General features: G+C 44.8%; 1 protein-coding gene across 4 annotated transcripts in view; it reads left to right on the top strand.

Moving 5' to 3' along the window:
- The window catches only part of UNC80 (unc-80 homolog, NALCN channel complex subunit), a 187,089-nt gene that overhangs the window by 83,717 nt on the left and 80,122 nt on the right, over window positions 1–23,250 (top strand). For all 4 annotated transcript variants that reach the window (XM_039494666.1, XM_039494664.1, XM_039494667.1 and 1 more), the window contains exons 24-26: window positions 5,977–6,112; window positions 9,941–10,074; window positions 20,252–20,417. In XM_039494666.1, the coding sequence (XP_039350600.1) occupies window positions 5,977–6,112; window positions 9,941–10,074; window positions 20,252–20,417 (436 nt within the window). The remainder of the gene's footprint in view (window positions 1–5,976; window positions 6,113–9,940; window positions 10,075–20,251; window positions 20,418–23,250) is intronic.

The raw sequence follows: 23,250 nt of genomic DNA, 5'->3' as shown, positions 1-23,250 counted from the left end.
AATCAAATGGCAATCAAATCAAATGGAGTACAGGGGCTCAAAATATAATGTCCTTCCTCCTAGCATCCATTTTAGACACGTAGGTCCAGATCCTCAGCAGGTGTAAATCAGCCTGTTTCCATAGAAGCTATGCCGGGATATACCTGCTGAGTGCCTGGCCCTTATTGGAAGCTGCATCATGCAGCTGTTAGTTGGCAATGCAGGGGAAAACTCATTTTTACTCTTCTCATTTGTTGCACTGCAGAGGTTCCAGCATTTTGAAGCCTGTGTATCTGGCTTTAACTGAGTTGTGTTACCTTCCTGTTTTAATAAACGCAAAGATACAGTATAATGAGTATCAGGCCAAACAAAAAATAAATACATAAATTGGAGTTCGTAAATAAAATGTTCCCCAGCCTGGGGTCTTTATGTGAGCCTCTCCACATGGACAGCCAAACAGATCCATAGTCCCCTAGGTTAATTCAGATACTGTTCAAGGGCATCTGCTTCAAAAATCATTAAAAACAAATCAAGGGCTTAAAAACATACAGGCCCTTGATGTAATTGCTCTGCGCCTTCCAGGAGAGATCATCAGCACAGCCTTGCTCCCTCTATGTCTAATCTACCCTATCTGTGGAAAGGATGGGGATTATATACACCTTTTATTTCCCATCATGCCTTATTCCAGGAGAGGACAGCGTACATGGCTGCCTTGGTCTGCATCTCCCGGCTTGCTCTTTTCTCCAGGTTCGGGGGGTGGGGGGTACTAATCATCAGGAGCTAGTTTGATCCCTCCCCATGGAGCCAGGGTCAGCAGCAATATGAATTTCAAACTGTTTCCTCCCCACTGTCAGGGCATCCGCTGTCCACAGGATTTGTTAAAAGCTATGCTGGAATGGGATATTGCATGCTCCAGGATGGTTCTCCTCTTAAACCTCAAAGGGCCTGTGCATACTGTCGCAGAGATTTGGTACTTGCACTTTTTTCCCCTAGGCATTTTCATCCCTCTCAAGGTGGACTTTTCTGGTTTCACAGTGACAGACTGAAGGGAGCCTCCAGATCTGTGACTCTGGAGAACTAGATTCCAAAGACCCAATGTCCATGATGTGAGAGCAACATTTCATGCCAAGGGAACTAGTTGGTGCTATTGCCAATGAGCAGACACTGAAAACGAATAATTCATTAACTCAATACAAAGGCCCTTCAGCGTTTTGAGATGCTGGGCTTTCTCCTGCCCCAAGTAACAAGGAAGGGGCCACGAAATTCTGATGGCTCTAGCTTCCATTGGCGCTTGCTGCATCCCTGCTGATTTAGCAGATAAGTAAATACACAGAATTTGCATCTGTGTCAATACTTTTATTTAAGCAAGTAGTTGTGTGGGTCAGGATTAGCTATCCTGCTGAAGAAAGGTAGAAAAACCTGCAGCAACAGAAATCAGTTGCACTCTGGAAGAGAGAGTTCAGGGAGAACACCCTTCAACTCCAAGTGGAGACATTTCAGGGTTACTCCTCCATCCCCCTTCTCCCAACTCTGGCTCACTCACAGAGAGCTGTGAAATACTGAGGAGGGGGGGGCCTGTGATTTACCCCCTTTCTTGAAAGCTAGGAGATGTCTGTAGTGCCTCCTTTCTCTTCATCCTGTAATATTAATAACAGATATGGGTTACAGTCACCAAAAGTGAAACCTCCCCCATGTCCCCAGTGGTATGGGTGATGTTCGTGAAGGGCACGGTGTATAAAGGCAGCAATTACTCTAGAGAGCAGCTTTGCAATGGTAAAAGGCTGTGGTTCTCATTAGTCTTCAGACTCATTCTGTCATCACTCCAGGTTATAAGGCCACTGTCAATGTTAGGGGTTTGGGGATTTTTATAGCTTTCAGTTTATTATTTTTTAGCTTCTGTTTTATTTCTAATTCCCTTTTGGAGGCTTTTACATAAAATGTCTTTCCCTGCAGCAAATATTGATTTTTTTTATCTTATGGATTTCAAATACAGCAGGAGCCAACATAGCTCTCTTGTGTTTACCTCTCCCAGCACTGTACAACATGTTTGTGGAAATGTGCTCAGCTCTTGGAGTGGAATTTTTGAGCTAATTGCTTAGCAGCAGTCGTGCAGAGGGAGCACGTTTTTCTTCTTATTATTAATAATAATAATTATTTGCACCTCTCTCTCTCTTTTTTACTTTATTTTAAAGTAGGGAAAATTCAGAGCCAACTCTTGACAGTGCAACATTTTCCCCATATTTAACACCTGTCTGTTGCTCTTGAAAGGTGCCATATTGACATGCATCCCTGGAGACTTAAGTTTTCTGTTTATCTACAGAGCTGGGGCAGCGTAGTCAGCACCTCACTTTGACCTAGGACCGTTTTCTTGGGGATGGCTGAGGAGAACACAACCCGTTTCAGGAGGAGGCGCCAAAGGCAGCTTTTGTGCTGTCTCAATCCTGAGCTAACTGTATGCAAGGCTGGTCCTCTGGTGTAACATCTGGCAGCAGCTTAGAAGCTATTTTAAATTATTCTGGCTACTAATGGCCTCAAGAGGCCACTGTGCGAGCTGGGGGTTGCCTAGGTATAAGGAAGCTCAGGTCACATCCCTTCGCCTGACCATCCCAACTAGGGTGCATAAGAGCCACTACACCCAGCTCTGTGCCACCAGAGGTGAAACGCTGGCTCAAGAGCCACTTAGCAGTGGGACATGATGCTTCTGTACCACAAGGGAGATTCTGGGCCAAAGTCAATAGGATTGAGAGGGCAGGTCACTCTCCAAGCCCATTTAGTCCCTGGCCTCTTCCTTCAGACTGCCAGCAAGGTTGCTGAGTTGTGCTAATTGTGGGGATGGTTTTTCTGGGAGGTACACTTGAGCACTGAGAGTCATTCAGATACTGCGGTGGGGGGTGCCATTGTAAAACCCTGGTTAGATAAAGAATTAGTCTCAGGCCACCAGACCTAAACTACCAAATAGCCCTCCCATAATAATGACTTTAAGTCTCCACTGACCTGGGCAAGATTCAGAATGCCACTAAAAGTGATGAGCCCATTACTGATTCCCTGAATTTCCTAATCCAGTCACACCAGTGACATTGTCTCTTTAAAAGACAGACTTTTCAGTCTGTTCTGGTCAGTCTAGTCTCTCATTGCCTGTGGCTTCTTTTGTTAAGCTGCCTTCTTCTACTTGGAAATATATTGCTCCATCCATTATGAGGGGCTGGAGCACAGAAAACCCCCTGGGAGCTGCCACCTGATGTGCCAAGACTACTTTTGCCCCTGCTTGCCCTGCCAGCTCAGGACTCCAGCACCCTGTCTTGCTGAGCCAGACACTGCCGTCTGCCCCAACAAAGATCCACAGTCTGAATTACTTGCCCCAAAAGCCGCAGGTTAACCTGAAAGCAGCTAACAGAAGTGTGCTTGTCTTTAACACTCAGATGCCCAACTCCCAATGGTGTCTAAACCTAAATAAATCCATTTTACCCTGTATAAAGCTTATACAGGGTAAACTCATAAATTGTTCGCCCTCTATAACACTGATAGAGAGATATGCATGGTTGTTTGCTCCCCCAGGTATTAATACATACTCTGAGTTAATAAGTAAAAAGTGATTTTATTAAATACAGAAAGTAGGATTTAAGTGGTTCCAAGTAGTAACAGACAGAACAAAGTAAGTCACCAAGCAAAATAAAATAAAATGCACAAATCTATGTCTAATCAAACTAGATACAGATAATCTCACCCTCAGAGATGCTTCAGTAAGTTTTTTCCTCAGACTGGACCCCTTCCAGGCCTGGGTACAATTCTTTCCCCTGGTACAGCTCTTGGTCCAGCTCAGGTGGTAGCTAGGGGATTCTTCATGATGGCTCCTCTCCCCTCTTTGATCTGTTCCACCCCTTTATATATCTTTTGCATAAGGGGGGAATCCTTTGTCTCTCTCTGGGTTCCCACCCCCTCCTTCTCAATGGAAAGACACCAGGTTAAAGATGGATTCCAGTCCAGGTGATGTGATCACATGTCACCTCAAGACTTCATTGCCCACTTGCCAGCATACACCTATACAGAAAGACTTACAGGTAAAACAGAGCCATCTGCAGACAGTGGTCCTGGTTAATGGGAGTCATCAAGATTCCAAACCACCATTAATGGCCCACACTTTGCATAATTACAATAGGCCCTCAGAGTTATATTTCATATTCCTAGTTTCAGATACAAGAGTGGTACATTTATACAAATAGGATGATCACATCCAGTAGATTATAAACTTTGTAATGATACCTTACAAGAGACCTTTTGCATGAAGCATATTCCAGTTGCATTATATTCACTCATTAGCATATTTTTATAAAACCATATAGACGGCAACATCACACCATTATCTAGGCTAGCCCAGGATAACTCCAGCAATCAGTTCCTATTAGGAATTCAGTACAAATTAGCATTATTAGTTAGGTTGCTGTGTAATTATAGCTGATTGTTATATCATCAGTCAGGGTAGACAACAGAGCAGTAGTAATGAGTGGTAAATCTTTGAAAACCAAGCAAGACAATTCTTCCTTAAATAACTGAAGTGAGGAGAGAGAAAATGGTATGAAGGATTTAGAGCTTACTCAGCAATGTGTAACCTCACAGATAACTGAGACTGACAACCATCCAGATCAGTTTGCAAACCACACAGTCGAATTCTCCTATCCCATAGCAGAGTCTATCATCTCCATTTAACAGCAACTGCTTCGTAGCAATGGGAATGAGCCTTTGACTACTTTTCTTTCTCTGCTTCATTTCAGTTTAGGCAGATAAATTATATACTGCTGGTGTGTCAATTCTGAGATTCAAAGGATCAGAAAATTGGCTTTAGTCTGTCTCTCAGGAACACCCTCTAAATCCAAGAGGGCCTCAGTGCCAAATTGTTATTAAAACAAAGAAATTACTCCCATTTGCTATCTTACTAAATGATGCTATAGCAAGGTAAAATGTTCTGTGTGATTGTCCATGTTCTCTTAGATTACATTGCTTACATAAAGCATCACTTTGGAAAAAACCTTGGGAGTTCTGAAATGGTCTTAATGTTAAGCATTCTACTTGCTAATGGACCCAGCTGTGGCATTGCCCTCAGAACCTCCACTACCCTAACATTCGGTAACGAGGCCATTAGACCAGTTTTGTTTGTTTGACTGGAGAAATATTTTTTTTAGATTAATTTTTTTTTCCTTCAATGGGAAGCGCTCTCTCCTAGCTGCTTATATGCCTCCCTCACTATCTGAGCACCTCACAATCTGTAATGTATTTATCCTCACAACAGCCTGTGAAGTAGGGCAGTGCTGTTATCCCCATTTTATAGATAGGAACTGAGACATAGAAAGGCTAAGGGCCAAATTTTTAAAGGTAATAAGATGCCAAACTCCCATTGAAATCCATGGGAGTTAGCTGCCTAAATGTCTTTCAAAATCTGGGCCTAAGTGATTTGCCCAAGGTCACCCAGGACCGGAAAATTCAACCCCAGTCTCCTAAATTCCAGGCTGTATCCTAACCACCAAACCATCCTTCCTCAGCAGAAAATCTTCAGCAGAAGGATGGCACATGTCACTGCATAATTTTGATGAAAAAAGAGGCAGGGGAAGGAGGAGAGGTGGGAGTGGGAAGAGGTGGGGCTGGGGGAAGGAGTGGAGTGGGGACGGAGCCTGGAGCAGGGTCGGGGGTTGAGCACCCTCCAGCAGTTTGAAAAGTTAGTGCCTGTGGTTTCAACCAAATAAAAAACACTTTTTCCAAATTTTGATAAAGTTTCAAAATTTTGACCAAAAATGGAAGAAAATATTTGCAATGTGTTGGGTGGTGATTCCACCCCTCCCTTCCAACCCCACAGTTTTCTCGATTGCTCTAGTGATTTAAAAATAATGCCAAAATGTTTTGTTCTTAACATGAAATTTCCAGCTGCCTCAGAATGGGCAAGATGCAGGTGAGTCCCTTCCGGTCCTCATTCCCTTGTGCTTTCTTTTCCTTCCTTCTTGCCGGCAGGCAATTGGCATCCGACTCAACGAGCTGTGCCACAGTGAGAGTGAGAGCCCGGCCAACCTGCTGGGCCTCATTTATGATGAGGAGGCCAAGCGGAGACTGAGAAAGGAGGATGAGGAGGAAGACTTTTTAGATGACAGTAAGGAGACTCCCTTTACTACAAGAACCCCCGCTTGTAAGAACCTCTGCTTTAGGAGCACTTAATTTTTCTTCTTCTCTTTCATATTCTTGCCACCCAACTGTATTCCCCACCAATTCCCTTCCCCTTCTTTCTGTGCCTGATGTAATATATACCATATGAGTAGGAGCAATAAGAGACAATGAAAAGAATAGCATCTAAAACAGAGGCAAGTGAGTTGCAATTACTGTAGATTGTGATTATAAATAAATCTGATTAATCTTTCATAATCTGCTCAAGTGCTTGTATACCATTCTGACTCCCCTTCTTCAAAGACATCCCTGCCAAAAACAAAAACAAAAAACCACATTTTTTGCAAAATCAGCTACATCTGAATGTTCTTAATATTGACGGACCAGATCCACAGATGGTGTGAATTGGCATAGCTGCACCAAATACTTTGGATTTAGGTATTTTAATTTCCATGTATTGATTCTAACACAAAAATGTAGTGAGGCGGTACAGAAAGTATCATTAAAAAACATACAATGTACCGAATCGCTGAAATAAACACATTTTAAGGACGTTGACAGATTCTGAAATTGTGACATGATCTGTAATCAGAATAAATAAAATCACATCACATACAGACATAGACTACAGGTGAAGATAGCAACGAACATTATATCCTCTCCAAACACCATTTGTATATGTGTGGTCTGTAATGTACTGGCTTGTGTGTATGTGTACTACTGTTTTTCCACTGAATGTAATATATTGGTGCTGTTTATGTATCTATTGGCTTCCTTTTTGTGGTTAAGGAGCTGCTCTTTTCACTGCATAACGGCCATTCTGCTAGAGGCAATGGAATTGTACTCGTGTAAATCACTGAGAGAGCGGAGAATCAGGCCCTAAGTATCTGAATTTCCTTCCCAGTGCTTTGCAATATGCCATTTGCTCCTGAGTGGCCATGGGTGTATGTACTGGGCCAAATCTGCCTTATGCTGGTACACATGAAGGGGTGGAATGCACAAGGGATGGAGCCTTCCTCTACATACCTTGAATGACCCATGAGGCTAGGCGGAACTGCAGTCCCTGTATTTGAGAGAGCCTGGACTATTCCATTCCTACTCCACCAGGGGTGCCAGGTACTCCAAAAGGACAGGAGGGTAGGAGGCAGAGCCTGTTGGATAGGTCGATGGGGGAAGCTGGCAGACAGCACCCCATGAAGGAGTGTAGAAGCAGGAGTGCTCCCTCTACATGCCAGGGAGTTCAGAATGCCACTCAGCCTCCACACTAAGGCTTAGTCTACACTGGGTGTTCTGCTGGCATAACTATGATGGCCAGTGGTGTGAAAACAAATCACACCCCTTAGCCGAATGTCAGCCAAACCCCCAATGCAGAAGCAATTATGCTGACAGAAAAGTGCTTCTGTCCACTTAGCTAATGTCATTTGGGGCAGAGACAGTTATGCTGGCAAAATTCCTTCTGTTGGCTTACACTGCGTCCTCACGAGGAGGCTCTGCTGGCATAGCCCCAAGGGTCGGTGCTGGGGCCGGTTTTGTTCAATATCTTCATTAATGATGTGGACTGCACCCTTAGCAAATTTGCAGATGACACTAAACTGGGAGGAGTGGTTGATATGCTGGAGGGTAGGGATAGGATACAGAGGGACCTAGACAAATTAGAGGATTGGGCCAAAAGAAATATGATGAGGTTCAACAAGGACAAGTGCAGAGTCCTGCATTTAGGACGGAAGAATCCCATGCACTGCTATAGACTAGGGACCAAATGGCTGGGCAGCAGTTCTGCAGAAAGGGACCTAGGGGTTACAGTGGACGAAAAGCTGAATATGAGTCAACAGTGTGCCCTTGTTGCCAAGAAGGCTAATGGCATTTTGGACTGTATAAGTAGGGGCATTTCCAGCAGATCGAGGGATGTGATCATTCCCCTCTATTCAGCCACTGGTGAGGCCTCATTTGGAGTACTGTGTCCAGTTTTGGGCCCTACACTACAAGAAGGATGTGGATAAATTGGAGAGAGTCCAGCGGAGGGCCACAAAAATGATTAGGGGGCTGGAGCACTTGACTTATGAGGAGAGGCTGAGGGAACTGAGATTGTTTAGCCTGCAGAAGAGAAGAATGAGGGGGGATTTGATAGCTGCTTTCAACTACCTGAAAGGGGGTTCCAAAGAGGATGGAACTAGACTGTTCTCAGTGGTAGAAGATGACAGAACAAGGAGTAATGGTCTCAAGTTGCAGAGGGGGAGGTTTAGGTTGGACATTAGGAAAAACTTTTTCACTAGTAGGGTGGTGAAGAACTGGAATGGGTTACCTAGGGAGGTGGTGGAATCTCCTTCCTTAGAGGTTTTTAAGGCCCGGCTTGACAAAGCCCTGGCTGGGATGATTTAGTTGGGTTTGGTCCTGCTTTGAGCAGGGGGTTGGACTAGATGACCTCCTGAGGTCCCTTCCCACCCTGAGATTCTATGATTCTATAGCTCTGCCAGCCAAGGCTCTGCAGTGTAAACAAGTCCTAGGACAGAGTACCTCCTAGAGCTTCCCCTGAGAACCTATGCGTGCTCCAGTGTATCTGCCTGTTCCGATCATTTTAGTTCCTGTGAACTCCATCATTCGTGCCAGGTGAAATAAACGAGGAGCCTGCAAGCGAGGCAAATGTAATCAGGCTTCGTCTGGTAGCCTATAGCGTCCTCTCCATTCCTGAAACATTCCCTCATTTGTTCAGTTTCTGTACGTTTCTTGGTGCAACACAACAGGATCAGATGTGAGAAAAAACAGTGGGAACATAAAGTATCTCCAGAAGACATTTGGATGGTTCATTAAGTGACAAGCCCAAAACATTCCCAAAAAATCAGCATCATTAGTAGTTTCAAGAGATCCCAAAACAACTACTAGCTTTTTTCCTTTTATATATTAGCCCAAAAAATTCTTTGCAAATTGGTCAAGGCCACAAGAACACTTCATTGACTTCAAGGTTTGGATGGGTATTGGACCAGTTGAGAAATATCATGAACATAGATTTTGAAGCTGAGCATATAGACTCCATTTCAGCAAAGCCACTTACACATGTGCTTAACTTTAAGCATGTGAGTAGTCCCATTTGTGTAAAGTCAAGCATGCCTGTAAATACTTTGCTTTGCTGAATCCCTCTTTAATGAAAATTTGTACTTTACTAATTTCCAAACACTTGATGGTGCAATAACTGCATGTTTTTGCGCCATCTCTAAATGACATTTGTATTCATTATGTAGAACAAAATTGCAGGGCTGCTGCCTTATTTAGACTTCGGGACAGTTATTAACAGTAGGCACAGTACTTGTTTGTTAACTGTTCACAATTATGTGCATGGTTTTTAAAAAGAACAAGCGTGACAATGATGCTATCCTTTCCCAAGATTATTGCCATGATAATCTCACTTAAGATGGCTGCTGATTTGTTATTGGTTTGAGTTCATCTTCATTGAGGACACAAGCTTAGCCATAATTACAATCTATTTGGCTGAATGCAAAGGTGTAAAGGGCATGAGAGTATCTGTTTCTAAATCTGTGTTATGCTAATATATAGTATTATATGTACAGTTTATATTTTGAGACCACTTTGAGTTAGCAGATGTTTTGATAACAACATACCACACAGTATATGGGATTTGTGCTGACAGATAGATACGTGCATGGATCTGTCCTTTTCATATTAGAAAAGTAATATAGGAGTCTAGAATTTAATCATAACACTTTTCATATGCACCTTGCATTGTGCATTATGTGTGTCCATCAATTCTTGGTTCCAAATTTTGTATCGTGTTTTCTCTTACCAAGCAAATCTCATTTCCCAGGCACTGTGAACCCTACCAAATGTTGTTGCCCTTTTGCCCTGAAGATGGCAGCATGCCAGCTTCTCTTGGAGATCACCACCTTCCTTCGAGAGACCTTTCCCTACATGCCCAGGCCTCGTACTGAGCCTCTCGTGGTAAGTGAGCCATAGGAATTAGCGATGAAGAAGTTCCCATGAGGTTATTTTCCTCATACACCTGATGAAAAAGATAGATTGGTGGCAGGGATTTAATTGCGCTGAAGTTTCCACAGAAGGCTGAACGGTTAAGACACACCATTCCTATTAATGTTAATGAGAGTTACAGGGTAGGTCCACACTACAGCAGGGATCGATGCTCTGAGATCAATCCACTGGCGGTCGATTTAACGGATCTAGTAAAGACCTGCCAAATCAACTGCAGATCACTCTCCAGTCGATCCCTGTATTATGTCCCCAACGAGAAGAGTAAGGTAAGTCGACAGGAGATTTTCTCCTGTAGACCCCCTGGTAACTCGACCTAAGGTATGTCAACTCCAGCTACATTATTCACGTATCTGGAGTTGCATAGCGTAGGTCGACTTACCTCAGTAGTGTAGACATAGCCTTTGACCCAGATCTCAGTACATCACTAATGACAGTTTACCTAACAGGCCAATGTGATGTGGCATGATGGCCGTGAGAGTTTGAAGTTGATTGCTGAAATCTTTTACAAACTTCCAATGGAGTGAATCAGACAAAAGGAAGAAATCAACATGGCTCTTTGTTGACATTTTCACTATGTAATAAATGGCAGCGTTACAAAACCACAGAGTCTTAGAGGTGGAAATGCATCTTACTAAAACAGATATGTTGAAAGTAAGAACATCCTGGGTAATTAGGATCTGTAGGGATCTGTGCCTTTGAGCCAGACAGAAATGCTGCCGATTAATAATTTTTCGAACTCTGCTGTGGGAGAAGAAGAGGAGGACTTGTTTTATAGTGTGAAACTGGAAGAAAACTTAGTCTCACCATGTAAGAGTCTATCAGAAATAATATTAGCCTGATTTTTTGAATCTTATACAAGTACCGAACAATTATGGCCCCATAACACTCAGGTAAACCGAGTGTTATGTTTTGAGTTAGAAATGGGTTAATGGGAGTTTCTTTGCACAAAGAAAACTTTCTGGCTTGCTTGTACTTTTAAAGAGAATTGGGTGTATGAAGATTTGGTTCCTTTTTGTTGTTGTTGCTGATAAAGCTAAGTTGCTAGCAGAGCAGCTTTTTGCAGACATAAACCTGGATAAGAGCCGGAGTTAAGTCTGCAGTGAAAACGTACCCTAAATGAGTGGTTGATTCTGAGATGTTCTAAGCATCTGTAGATTCCACGCATGTCAGTGGGGCCTTGTCTAGACTAGAGAACTAAACCATTTGTACCTGAACCAATAATGATGAGCCAGTTTACCCACAAACAGTTCACTCCATCCAAACTAGTCAGGCTGAATTGCTTTAAGTTTTGCCTTGTGTCCAAAATCATTTCAGTTGCAATGTGATCTGAATGAATCTGTCACAGTTCCATCTACCAGAAGCAGTATGTTGTGGGAGTTTTCATAAAACCAGGGGTACACTGGGGGTGGGGCGGGGGCAGTGAAAGATGAATTGAACCCTTTCAGCTAGTCTGCATCCACATTTGTTCAGATGAAACAGTTAAACTGGGATTTTCAGCGCTGCCTAATGGAGCTGAGGTGCCCAATTCCCAGTGAACCAAGGTGCCCAACTCCCCAGACGCTCCTTTGAAAATCCAGCCTTAAACTGATTGTTAAGCAAGTGGAAAAGTCATTGTTCTTATCACTTATATCATCTGTTGGACCATTCAGGAGGTTTTCTGAGGGGCTGCAAAGTGTTCTACAAGTGTTCTAAGGGCTGTAACTGGTCTAATTTCTCTCATGCAAGGCAATTATACATGTTCAGCACCACTAAGTCTAATGTTTCTACTCTTTTGTATGTTTGTGTGTGTTTTTGTGTTTGGGAAAATTCACTTTTTTCAAAGCAACTTTTAATGTAACAGAGCTTCACACACCCCTGTTAACTCCTAATAACTTCAGTAGGAGTTACAGTTGAGCGCCTCTGGGCAAAATCTCCTGAGTGTGAGATAAGAAACTTATATTTCTTCATGATTAACTTTTTGGATTGTTTTAAGACAGTTTACTCCAGGCATAGTCTATAGGCAGACCGTGTGCCAAATCTGGAACACCAGATGCTTTTGAACAGACCCAAAAATCTTTTTATTTACTTATTATCATTATTGTTATTGTTTTTGTATTATTTTTTCTGGAGTCTGGACCTTGACTATACCTTGGCCAAGAAATTTGGACCTTGACAAAAAATAATTGATTACCCCTTGTTTACTATAACACCTCTTCCCCTGTTTAGCCTGACAAGTAGCTCTGCCATTTTACATTTCTATACCCTACTGGTTTTCATGCTGAACAGTCTCCAAGGTTTCAGTGTCACCAAGTGGATGTTGTGAATAAAATTATAAACGAGTGGGGCTTTTTAACTGCACTCACTGTATGTGCTTCTCACCAGCCATTTTGAAAACAGAACCTTATGTTTTTAACCAGCCTTTTTTACAGTCTCTGCTAAGGGAAATGGATGTGTATATCTGAATACTGCTATAATTGTAATGTTGCCCCTTTGGGTCGAATGGTTAGTCAGTGTTCGGGGCATTGCAGGGTTGTTTCTGCCAGGAAGAGAAATGGATGATCCGAGTCGGGTGCTGTCCTGTTTGTTTACTAAAAAAGAACACACAGTCCTGTTTTCTTGAAAGCAGCAGAAACAAACAGCAGGCAGTTTCCTTGCTCACTATTTACAAGTTTGCCTCTCTAGTCAGTTCTGTGCCCAAGGAGCTCTGTCTCTCTACTCTCTTTGAGGGCCATGCTCACAACTGCTTCTCTTGCTGTCTGCTGGCGTTTTATTTGTTTTTCTGCCTCTGGCACTTGCATGTGCACATACACATGCACACAAGCTGCAACCAATCCCCTAACCTCCCTGTGTTTGCCACCAGTCCCAGGAAAATCCCCCTGACCACACTGTTCATGCAGCCTATCCTCCAACTATCAGTACTGTTAGGGGGCTTATTCCTTCACCCTCTCACTTCCCTGGTCCTTCTCGCATGAACAGAGAGCAACAATACCTGAAGTCCAAAGGCGCAAACAATTTGATGTTTATTGGGGTGAACTTTCAGCAAGCATGATTCCAGTTTCCTTCCTTAGTGTCCCCTTCCCAGCTCTGACACCACAGAGCCTTGCCTGTGTCCCTGTTCCTGTTCCCATCCTCTGTTCCCATTTTCCCCTTTAGCAAGACATGATTTTAATTCCCCCATCCCCTGTCCCTGTTCCCATTCCCCCCCCCACCTTACTTCCTGATTGACTGCAGACTATATAGTAAAACCTGAGTTCTGCTTAGCTAGACCTTAACCAATCATTTTACTGAAATTTAACTAACCAATCCTAACATATTGTAACATGGTTATTTAACCAATTATATTCCACCACCTTCATTGGTTTACACCCAACAAAATTAATTATACAGCAGACAGAAACAATTACAGAACCAGACAGAGACCATGCAAATAAACATACAAAACAATACAGAAGTGAGGATTTCACAACTACATCTATACATACTGTGATGGAGCAAGGCCGGATGGCTACAGGAAAGTACTGAGGAGCAGGTATGTTAGCTCCAGGCTAAGCAAATCCCTAGTACCATGGGAACCAAAATGGCAGTTGCTCCAGGCTAATCAAGGCACCTGGGGCCAATTAAGAACTTTCTAGAAGGCACCGGAGAGAGCTACATTGATTGGAGCACCTGCAGCCAATCAGGACAGGCTAATCAAGGCACCTGGTATAAAAAGGGGAGCTCACTCCAGTCTAGGGAGGAGGAGCCAGAGGAAAGAAGTGTGCATGAGGAGCTGGGAGCAAGAGACACAAGGAACTAAGAACTGAGAGGGGGTACTACTGGAGGATTGAGGAAAACACCATACAATCAAGCAGCATCAGACACCAGGAGGATCCTGTGGTGAGGATAAAGAAGGTGTTTGAAGGAGGCTATGGGGAAGTAGCCCAGGGAGCTGTAGCGGTCAAGCAGCGGTTACAAGTAGCACTATAGAGACTGCTGCAATTCACAGGGCCCTGGGCTGGAACCCGGAGTAGAGGGCGGGCCCGGGTTCCCCCCTAGCCCCGCTACTCCTAATCAGACATAGGAGTAGTTGATCCAGTCTATGGGTTTCATCCAAGGGGAAAACCACTGAGGGGAAGAAATCCGCCAATAAGCGCAGGACCTACTAGAGGAGAGGAGGAATTTTGCCACAACTGGTGTCAGGAGTGGGATCTTTGGTGTGCACAGCGCGGCGGAAGAAGGAGAGTGATTTAAAAACACACACACACAAAAAAAGGGGTTTACAATTTATTACCACAATGGATGATGTAGTACGGGCACTGATACAAGCCACGGCGGCCCAGCAGGAGGCTACCCGTGTCCAGGCAGCTGCCCAGCAAGAAGCAGTGCGGCTGCAGCAAGAAACTAATCGCCTGTTGATGGACCAAGCTGTTCAAGACCGAGCTATGTTGCAAGAACTGGTAAGCCAGGTAAAGACCCTTGCAGAGCTGAACCATGGGCATGATGGGACACGGCTCATACGGGCTAACCATTGGCTGCAGAAAATGACAAGGGAAGATGATGTAGAGGCATACCTTCTGGCCTTTGAGAGGACAGCTCTACAGGAGGCCTGGCCTCGAGATCAGTGGTCTAGCATCCTTGCCCCATTCCTGTGTGGGGAGGCCCAAAAGGCCTACCATGATCTGCCTGAAGAAGCTGCAGCAGACTACTCCCAGCTGAAGGCAGAGATCTTGGCCAGATCTGGGGTAACATCCGCAGTACGGGCCCAGCGGTATCATGAGTGGAGGTACCGGGAAGACAAAACCCCACGATCCCAATTATATGACCTCGTCCATCTCGCACGAAAGTGGTTGCAAACAGAATCCCGGAGTCCGGAAGAGATACTAGAGGTTCTGGTCATCGACCGGTACACGAGGGCACTGCCACCAGATCTCCGCAAATGGGTAGGCCAGAACGATCCGTGCACCTATGATGAGATGATCACGCTGGTAGAAAGACGCATGACAGCCAGGGAATTGACCCAACTACGCAAGGAAAGCCCCTTCCGTAGCAAACACCCAACCCCAACCCTGGAAGGAGGGACAGCCAAACCCCTGGGGAGTCCTAGGTGGAGGAAGAGGGGGGCTGAAAACCAACAGAGACTCCAGAAGGAAGGGATTGGCCTGAGTGGAGGGAACCCTGGGACTAAACCCCCTAGCCCACAGGATGGGAGACTGACTAGAAATAGTTATAGATGTTATGCATGTGGGGAGTGGGGACACATAGCAGCACAGTGTCCCAGCACTGAAGAGCCTATGCAATGCAACTTGGGGGATTGGGAGGTCCCATGCTCCCTTATCCACCTTGCGGGCGTTGCGTTAGCCCCACATAACTATACCAGGCCAGTGAAGATAAATGGAACAGAGACTACAGCACTGGTGGACTCAGGAAGTGCTATCACCCTTATATCGGGTAAGCTGGTAAAAAGTAGCCAGCTCCTGCAAGGCAAACGTGTAGCAGTGACATGTGTGCATGGGGCCATGAGCCAATACCCCACCATCCCAGTGGAGATAGAGGTTCAGGGGAACCCCATTGAGGTGACAGTGGGCGTTGTACCTAAACTCCCATATCCTGTAGTTATTGGGAGAGACTATCCAGGGTTTGATAATTTACTTCCCCCTGAGAGGCTGCAGGGAAGTGGAGACCCTGTTGACAGCGACTCATCATTGGGGGAATGTCAACCCCCTATGTTTTCTGAGTTTTCTCAGGATCTATTCTCAGCCCCCCAAAAGGCCCGGAAGACAAAAAAAGAAAGGAAGGCTGCGAAGGCTTTGGGAACCCAGATCCTGACCCAGGGCCAGAAGACTGCGCTAGTAGGCAGACGGGCACGAGCAGCCAACAGTGAAACTACCAACACGGAAGGTGAGCCGGAGGCTGGCCCCAGCCATGAGGGCGACAGGCCATTGGAAGAAGCAGAAGCCGGCCCCTGGGAGCTCAGGCAAGTTAGTCCTGGGAGAGAGACGTTCGGACGGGACCAGGCAGAGGACCCCAGATATGATAACGTCAGGAAAGAGGTGGCTGAGATAGATGGGATACCAGTGGAAGGGAAGGTCAGAGGTCCAGTACCCTACTTTATAGTGAAGAAAGATCTCCTGTACCGTGTGGTGCAAATGCAGGAGCAGGAGATACATCAACTTCTGGTGCCCCGAAAACATCAAAAAGCCATATTGAGCCTCGCCCACAGTCACTTGTTTGGAGGACACTTAGGGGTAGAGAAAACCCAGGCCAGGATCCTGCGGAGGTTCTTCTGGCCAGGAATACATGAAGATGTCAGGCGATACTGCACCTCTTGTCCAGAGTGTCAGCTACATAGCCCTCGCCCACACTTACGGGCCCCTTTGATACCTCTTCCAGTAATAGAGGTACCATTTGAACGCATAGCCATGGATCTGATTGGGCCCCTAGAGAAGACAGCTCGGGGCCACCAACATGTGCTGGTTGTACTAGACTATGCAACCCGATACCCGGAAGCTGTCCCCCTACGCAACACGGCTTCCAAGACAATAGCTAAGGAGTTAGTACAGATCTTTTCCTGGGTTGGGCTTCCCAAGGAGATGCTGACTGATCAAGGGACACCTTTCGTGTCTAAATTGATGAAAGATCTCTGTTCATTGCTCCATGTACAAGCCCTACGGACCTCTGTATACCACCCACAAACAGACAGCCTTGTGGAAAGGTTCAATAGGACCCTCAATGCCATGATCAGGAAAGTGGTGAGCCAGGATGGGAAAGACTGGGATACCCTATTGCCTTACCTCATGTTTGCCATCCGGGAAGTTCCACAAGCCTCCACAGATTTCTCTCCATTCGAACTACTATATGGGCGCCACCCCCGAGGCATATTGGATATAGCCAGAGAAGCCTGGGAAGAGGAGCCAAATCCCGGAAGGAACATAGTTGAGCATGTACTACAGATGAGGGATCGGATAGCCCAGGTTACACCCATTGTACGAGAACACTTGGAAAAAGCACAGGAGACCCAACGGACCCATTATAACCACCAAGCAAAGCTTCGACGGTTCCAACCAGGGGATCGAGTAATGGTCCTTGTGCCCACAGCAGAAAGCAAGCTGTTGGCCCAGTGGCAGGGACCCTATGAAGTAATTGAAGCCGTGGGAGAGGTAAACTATAAGGTACGGCAGCCAGGCCGCAGAAAACCGGAGCAAATTTACCACATCAATCTTCTAAAACCTTGGCATGATCGAGAGGCATGCTTAGTCACCCGGGAGATTCTTCCCCAGGAGGATAACGTACATGAGCAAGTAAAGATATCACCCGACTTGACGCCAATCCAAAAGATCGAGGCAACCGATATGATTAATCGTAACTGAGATGTTTTCTCTACAACACCGGGGCGGACAACTGAGACCTATCACCATATCCGCACGATCCCTGGAGCCAAAATAACACTGAGACCCTACCAAATCCCAGCAGCCAAAAGAGAAGAAATCAAGGCTGAAGTAAAGAAAATGTTAGAATTAGGCGTTATTGAAGAATCCTACAGTCAGTGGTGCAGTCCAATTGTTCTAGTGCCCAAACCTGATGGTACCACAAGATTCTGTAATGACTTTCGCCGACTGAATGAAGTATCCCAGTTTGATGCATACCCCATACCACGCATCGACGAACTGATTGACCTACTGGGTAGTGCCCGTTTCTTGACTACACTGGATCTGACAAAAGGGTATTGGCAGATTCCCCTGACCAAAGAAGCGAAAGAAAAGACAGCGTTCTCCACCCCTGACGGGCTATTCCAGTACACTGTCCTCCCTTTTGGGTTACATGGGGCCCCAGCCACATTCCAGCGCCTCATGGATAAGCTGCTGCGCCCCCATACTAGTTATGCAGCTGCATACCTAGATGATGTCATCATCCATACGCCAGACTGGGGAACCCACTTGGAGAAGGTTGAGGCAGTGCTACGCACCTTAAGGCGGGCTGGCCTCACCGCTAATCCTGCTAAGTGTGCCATAGGACTAGCAGAGGCTAGGTACCTGGGATATATTGTAGGAAGGGGTATAGTGAAGCCCCAAACTAATAAACTAGAAGCGATTCAAAACTGGCCCCGGCCGACCCGAAAGAAGCAGGTCCGTGCATTCCTAGGCGTGGTAGGCTACTACCGACGGTTTATTCCCCACTTCGCCAGTAGGGCAAGTCCTCTAACGGACCTGGTGAAGGCTCGAGGTCCAGACATGGTAAAGTGGACCGATGCTGCAGAGGGGGCATTTGTAGACCTTCGGACGGCCCTCTGTAATGACCCCATACTCATAGCCCCAGACTTTACCAAGGAATTTATTTTACAGACAGATGCTTCTGAGGTGGGGTTGGGGGCAGTTCTGTCACAAATGATTGGAGATGAAGAACACCCGATTCTCTACCTAAGCAGAAAGCTGCTCCCACGAGAACAGAAGTATGCAGTACTCGAGAGAGAATGCCTCACTGTCAAATGGGCCATGGAGACGCTGCGTTATTACCTCTTGGGCCGGCGATTTACTCTTGTGACGGACCACGCACCCCTCCAGTGGATGCAGAGAAATAAGGAAAAGAATGCAAGGGTCACCAGGTGGTTCTTATCCCTCCAACCATTCCAGTTCCGTATACGGCATAGGGCTGGATGCCACCACGGCAACGCTGATGGTCTTTCACGAGCACACTGCCTGGCGTCCCAAGTTGCCCAACCCTATGGTGTTGAGCAGAGAGGGGGGATATGTGATGGAGCAAGGCCGGATGGCTACAGGAAAGTACTGAGGAACAGGTATGTTAGCTCCAGGCTAAGCAAATCCCTAGTACCATGGGAACCAAAATGGCAGTTGCTCCAGGCTAATCAAGGCACCTGGGGCCAATTAAGAACTTTCTAGAAGGCACCGGAGAGAGCTACATTGATTGGAGCACCTGCAGCCAATCAGGACAGGCTAATCAAGGCACCTGGTATAAAAAGGGGAGCTCACTCCAGTCTAGGGAGGAGGAGCCAGAGGAAAGAAGTGCGCATGAGGAGCTGGGAGCAAGAGACACAAGGAACTAAGAACTGAGAGGGGGTACTACTGGAGGATTGAGGAAAACACCATACAATCAAGCAGCATCAGACACCAGGAGGATCCTGTGGTGAGGATAAAGAAGGTGTTTGAAGGAGGCTATGGGGAAGTAGCCCAGGGAGCTGTAGCGGTCAAGCAGCGGTTACAAGTAGCACTATAGAGACTGCTGCAATTCACAGGGCCCTGGGCTGGAACCCGGAGTAGAGGGCGGGCCCGGGTTCCCCCCTAGCCCCGCTACTCCTAATCAGACATAGGAGTAGGTGATCCAGACTATGGGTTTCATCCAAGGGGAAAACCACTGAGGGGAAGAAATCCGCCAATAAGCGCAGGACCTACTAGAGGAGAGGAGGAACTTTGCCACAATACATAAGGGTTTTCCAGCTGTGTCTATTGATAAGTGAGTTCTTGCCAGACAGGATGCTATCTTCTAGACTCTTCCGTTTCTCTGGAGGTGATAGAAATATCAGGGCAGGATTGTATTCCTAATAGCCCAATAGCACCTTATTTCAATGTGACTAGTTTGGAATGTGAGGATGTGACCATACACTTCCCAGCTTATGGCTGCCTAACTACATCTTAGCTGAAGGCCTTAGCCTGTCACAGTAAGAGAAGGCCATTACAGACAGTGATTTTGATTCTTTTTTTTATACCTCTATAACTAGCTAAGTGATAAGAATACACCTAAATTCTTAAAGTATAGGCCTTTGCAGACAGGCCTGAATATCTATATCCTAACAAGTACATAAAGGGGCATTATACTGCTTTATCGATTTAGCCTGAAAGAAGGGTGATTAGCATACCCAGTGTCTTTAACCATCTATAGATCAGAGGCCCAGTTGATGGCAGCTATTAATACCTTCCAGCAGAACAATATCCCCTTGCATTGAGCATGCAGGAGTTGAGATCCAAATTCAATCGGGATTTGAAAATGTGTCAGTGTAGGTTAGATTGTGAAGGGATTAACTAGGAATTTAGTTCCAGATGATAGAAGTAGGATTTCCATTTGAGGGCAGTTCTTGCTATAATGATGATCTTTTGTTGCTGGAGAGAAGTATAAGAGCTCATGCTATTCACATGTTTCTATGGTCCACATGATGCTATAGGACCTGGAGAGCTGCAGGTTGCGTCTGGACCCTGAGCTGGACAGGCACAGGTATGAGAGGAAGATCAGCTTTGCTGGGATTCTGGATGAAAACGAAGATTCAAAAGACTCCCTGCATAGCAGCAGCCACACGCTCAAATCTGACACTGGCTGCGAAGAGAAGAAAGGTTTGTCAGCAGAGTGACGCTTTCATGTTCTCAGGGCTTGTTATGTGATGCTGTATTTTATGTCTCTTCATTTCCATAGACTGTGTTAAAAAGCAGGAAGCCATAGAGCCACATGGCTTGAATAATTTTTGAGCTGCAACGTTGCATATGTTATGTGTGGAAAACAAACATTTTTAAGCCATCAAGATAACGATATTCGCAGAACCAAACAAGGGTTCTAAAAAGCAAATGGTGTAAATTCAGGAGTATCTTTTGGTGCACTCCTCAGAAGTATCAGTATTTGAACTGATTTTTATATTTTCTGATACCGTTCTTCAATGTGGGATAAAAACCACACATGGGCCGAAAGATTGGACCCTTCTGTGAAAATCCCCACCTGTTCAGAGGTCATGGCATTTAACAGAATGAGTGGTTTAACCCCTGACCTCTTTTGGTTCTTTACTACCATTTGAAAAACACCTACCTATGTGGCTCTTGATGGCTAGCAGGTTAATATTGCGTATTGTACAAGCAAAGCTCAAGCTCACTGTGTTTGCTAAGGGCAGCAGAATGTTTTCCATTTTAAAACCATCTCATGCAAAATCCCCATACTATATGATGGTACAAGTGTTGCAATACAATATGCAGTCAGTAGTTACTTGACATTTGCTATTAGAGACTGAAAGTTCTGGACAGTTACCTGTAAATGACAGTCCAGTTTGTGTGTTTTAGAACATTTAGAACAAACTGTTTAAAATCTCTTTCATAACGGATATGTAAAGGCATAGACATTCTGTAACAATGTTTTTTTTAAATGGATGGGATTTATGGTTTGTGATCTTGTGAAGAATTATACTTGTGTGCTAAACAATGCAGACCATCCAAGGGTTGTAGCTTGCCTTTTAAGTCAACCATGAGATTTCCCTTGGCTATGAAGGGCTTTGGGTCGGGCTCGCATTGCATTCATGCTCATGGTTGAGCTGTGATTGCATTCACAAGTAGATACATTCATACATGAAACATTTCCAAGAATCACGTGTAAAACTGCCTCCAAAAACACATGGAATGGGAGAGCTCCTGATAGCGAAGGCAGCTTCCCATCAAGCTGCAAAGAGTCATCTTGAAGAATTCTCACATAACCCACTTCCTTTTCTTCTTGACTCTTGTTAGCAGCCACAGAACGCACAAATCTCCAGAATTTCACATTGCCAAATAAATCAGGATGAGAAGTCCCTTATGAATTAGGTGGCTACAACTTTAAATTTAAAAAAGGCTTCGATAGCAACTGCCTGCAACCACCTTGTGCTGTGATGCTATCAGATCTTCTGAGGAAAGTAAGGTTGGGCTGGCAAAGTACATGAACAGGAGACCTCCTCAAAACATTAGGTGCTGCAAGAAATGGTGGTGGTGATAACATGGAAATTAGGTTTGCCCCTGTCTGGTTACTGTGCAGCACACTTTTGGATACAATGTAAAATCTTTTTTTCCCCTCAAGAATAGTTCCAGCTCATTCTGCTTAACTAAATTCTCCCTGCAGTTTCAGTAAAGCATGGGGGTCCTTCTTCACTTCTTGCCCTAAGGTTTGTTGTAGTATTGCTGTGCACGTTTTACAAAGCTGCTACGTTGCACCTAGAGGCAGCTGCATTTTAGTGGTGGGAAAAGTGATACCTATGTAGAGGCTGCATTTCCGTTTATACATGAGCAAAGTGCTTTGCAATATTTTGTTCTGAAATAGGCTAAACAAATACAAGATTTTTTTTAAAGTGTTCTTTGCTCTGACTACAGCCTACTCTACTGGGAATTTACCTCGGCTAAAACTTAGCAGATGCAAAGGCATCTTTCTGAATCTATAATTGTCTGGCTGAAAATTGTTGTTGTGTGACTGTAACTAAATTTTTCTCACCTGCAGTGACAAAAGGACAGGCCTCTTTACCCCAATCTCTTTGACAAGTACTAATCCGTTTATTTCCTTTCATCTCCTCTTGAGTGGTAATTACTTTGCTTGATGGTCAACCGCAGGTTTGTCTTAACAGCTATGCAAAAACTACAATTTTACTGTGTCTAACCTCCTACAGGTAGGTCCAAAGCATAGATATACTAATTTAGATTAACAAGTAGCCCCCAGAAAGTTTTGTGTACTAATTGTGTGCTAAGAAGTTTCTACAGACTTTATGAAATGTGGCTAGGTGTGCCAAAACAGCTGTGCGTTTCAGGGCAGTCTAGCCAGCTGTGCTGAGGTTGAACAGAATCTAGCCAGCTGTCAAATCACTCAACAGTGATCTGTCCAGCTGACTAATGAGCAGCGCTGATTAGCTCCAAAAAGGAGACCTATCCAGCCCTTTTCCATCAATAGGATGTTAGCCACCAAAATGGGTTTGTGGGTGAGGGTAGGAGGATATAAAGCTGGGGAAATAAGAGGGATTTTCAAGGCTTGGAAGACTGATTTTTCAAGTCCAAATATAATTACATTTATATATTTTTCTTACCTATTTTATACAAAAAGGTGTACACCAGTCCAGTCTCTACAGTGCACCGAAAGGTGATCTTGTATGTTCTTCTCTGAATAGATCAACAGTTTAATGACTGAGTGTTGCAACATTTGGACTCATGTGCTGCCATTGTTTTGCCTTTGAAATAAGAGGAGAATAAAATGCAAATGATCGGTGCTTTGAACATTGAACCATTTCATGTTTGTGCTCATCAGAAACACAAAGTGTCAATAGATGTATTTTTAGTGCCTGAAAGCTGCTGCTTTGTCTGAAGGAGAGGAAGTACATGCTGTTTTTCCTTTAAAGCATTCTAATGATGAAAAGTATCATGCAAAGACAAGGATTTATGCAAATATAACTTCGAA

The sequence above is a fragment of the Mauremys reevesii genome, linkage group 11 (assembly GCF_016161935.1).
Source record: "Mauremys reevesii isolate NIE-2019 linkage group 11, ASM1616193v1, whole genome shotgun sequence".
Lineage (NCBI taxonomy): Eukaryota > Metazoa > Chordata > Testudines > Geoemydidae > Mauremys > Mauremys reevesii.
The sequence above is the reverse complement of the archived record's forward strand: the minus strand, read 5'-3'. Positions and strand labels throughout refer to the sequence as shown.